The 2,500-nt window shown below is 45.4% G+C and overlaps 1 protein-coding gene across 2 annotated transcripts in view; it reads left to right on the forward strand.

Moving 5' to 3' along the window:
- LOC124007168 (syntaxin-binding protein 1-like) overlaps nucleotides 1-2,500 on the forward strand; it is a 41,970-nt gene that overhangs the window by 33,460 nt on the left and 6,010 nt on the right. For both annotated transcript variants that reach the window (XM_046317539.1, XM_046317540.1), the window contains exon 13: nucleotides 41-121. In XM_046317539.1, the coding sequence (XP_046173495.1) occupies nucleotides 41-121 (81 nt within the window). The remainder of the gene's footprint in view (nucleotides 1-40; nucleotides 122-2,500) is intronic.

Here is a 2,500-nt window from a genome sequence, read left to right on the forward strand (position 1 = left end):
TGACATGTGTGTACTGACCCTGTCTCACTGTGTGTCTCAGTACTCTACTCACCTGCAGCTGGCTGAGGACTGCATGAAGCACTACCAGGGCACAGTGGACAAGTTGTGTCGGGTGGAGCAGGTAAAGGACAGGAAGGGATGGAGGGGAGATGAGGGATGGAAGTGATGGCAGGGAAGAGGTGGGAGGGGATGGAGAGAGGAGGCATAGCAAGGGACAGAGAGGATGGGAGAAGAGGCTCATTCTAGGGCACAATAGCCCAATGCGTCGCTGTTTGATAGATAGATTGGGGGTACGACCCTGCGATAGACTAGTGTCCTGTCCAAGGGATGTACTTGTACACCAAGCTGCCTCACGCTACAGAAACACACTATTGGGAACGGGAAAGGGGATATCTAGCCAGTTGCACAACTGAATGCATTCAATCGAAATTTGCCTTCCGCGTTTTTCCCGTCTACCATTCCGACTCCCAAACTTACTTACTTACTTGTACAGTATATGTACAGTATTGTACAGTATAGGGCACTACACTGCATTGTACAGTATAGGGCACTACACTGCATTGTACAGTATAGGGCACTACACTGCATTGTACAGTATAGGGCACTACACTGCATTGTACAGTATAGGGCACTACACTGCATTGTACAGTATAGGGCACTACACTGCATTCTGAAAGTATTCAGACCCCTTTAACCTTTTTTTACATTACAGCCGTATTCTAAAATTGATGACAGTTTCCTCATTAATCTACACACAATACCCTCTAATGAAGAAGCAAAAACAGGTTTTTAGACATTTTGCTAATGTATTAAAAATAAGAAACTGAAATACAAAAGTATTCAGACCCTTTACTCAGTACTTTGTTGAAGCACCTTTGGCAGCGATTACAGCCTCGAGTCTTCTTGGGCATGACACAACAAGCTTGGCACACCTGTATTTGGGGAGTTTCTCCCATTCTTCTCTGCAAATCTGCTTGGATGGGGAGCGTCGATGCACAGCTATTTTCAGGTCTCTCCAGAGATGTTCGATCGGGTTCAAGTCCGGACTCTGGCTGGGCCACTCAAGGATATTCAGAGACTTGTCCCAAAGCCACTACTGTGTTGTCTTGGCTGTGTGCTTAGGTTTGTTGTCCTGATGGAAGGTGAACCTACACCCCGGTCCTGAACGCTCTGGAGCAGGTTTTCATCAAGGATCTCTCTGTACATTGTTCCATTCATCTTTCCCTCGATCCTGACTAGTCTTCCAATTCCTGCAGCTGAAAAACATCCTCACAGCATGATGCTGCCACCACCATGCTTCACCGTAGGGATGGTGCCAGGTTTCCTCCAGACGTAATGCTTGGCATTCAGGCCAAAGAGTTCAATCTTGGTTTCCATCAGACCAGAGAATATTGATTCTCATGGTCGGAGAGTCTTTAGGTGCCTTTTGGCAAACTCCAAGAGGGCTGTCATGTGCCTTTTATTGAGGAGTGGCTTCCGTCTGGCCACTCTACCATAAAGGCCTGATTGGTGGAGTGCTGCAGAGATGGTTTTCCTTCTGGAAGATTCTCCCATCTCCACAAAGAAACTCTGGAGCTCTGTCAGAGTGACCATCGGGTTCTTGGTCATCTCCCTGACCAAGGCCCTTCTCCCCTAATTGCTCAGTTTGGCCGATGGGGCCAGCTCTAGGAAGAGACTTGGTGGTTCCAATCTTCTTCCATTTAAGAATGATGGGGGAGACTTTTCTTGGGGACCTTCAATGCTGCAGACATTTTTTGAGACCCTTCCCCAGATCTGTGCCTCGACACAATCCTGTCTCGGAGCTCTACGGACAATTCCTTTGACCTCATGGCTTGGTTTTTGCTCTGACATGCACTGTCAACTGTGGGACCTTATATAGACAGGTGTGTGCCTTTCGAATTTACCTCAGGTGGACTCCAATCAAGTTGTAGAAACATCTCAAAGGTGATCAATGGAAACAGGATGCAGCTGAGCTCAATTTTGAGTCTCATAGCAAAGGGTCTGAATACTTATGAAAATGATTGACGCCAGGACAGCGGAGTCAATCACCACCTTCCGGAGACACCTGAAACCCCACCTCTTTAAGGAATACCTAGGATAGGATAAAGTAATCCTTCTCACCCCCCCCCCTTAAAATATTTAGATGCACTATTGTAAAGTGGTTGTTCCACTGGATGTCATAAGGTGAATGCACCAATTTGTAAGTCGCTCTGGATAAGAGCGTCTGCTAAATGACTTAAATGTAAAATGTAATGTAATGAAAATAAGGTATTTCCATTTGTATTTGTAATGTCTAAACGAAAAATGTCTAAACCTGTTTTCTTTGTCATTATGGGGTATTGTGTGTAGATTGATGAGGAAAAAATGTAACATTTTAGAATAAGGCTGTAACGTAACAAAATGTGGAAAAGGTCAAGGGGACTGAGTACTTTCTGAATGCACTGTATATAAGGAATGGGTTGCTATTTGGGATGTATCTCTAATCTCCTGTCTGTGTGGC

This window comes from Oncorhynchus gorbuscha, linkage group LG20 (assembly GCF_021184085.1).
Source record: "Oncorhynchus gorbuscha isolate QuinsamMale2020 ecotype Even-year linkage group LG20, OgorEven_v1.0, whole genome shotgun sequence".
In the NCBI taxonomy this organism is placed as follows: domain Eukaryota; kingdom Metazoa; phylum Chordata; class Actinopteri; order Salmoniformes; family Salmonidae; genus Oncorhynchus; species Oncorhynchus gorbuscha.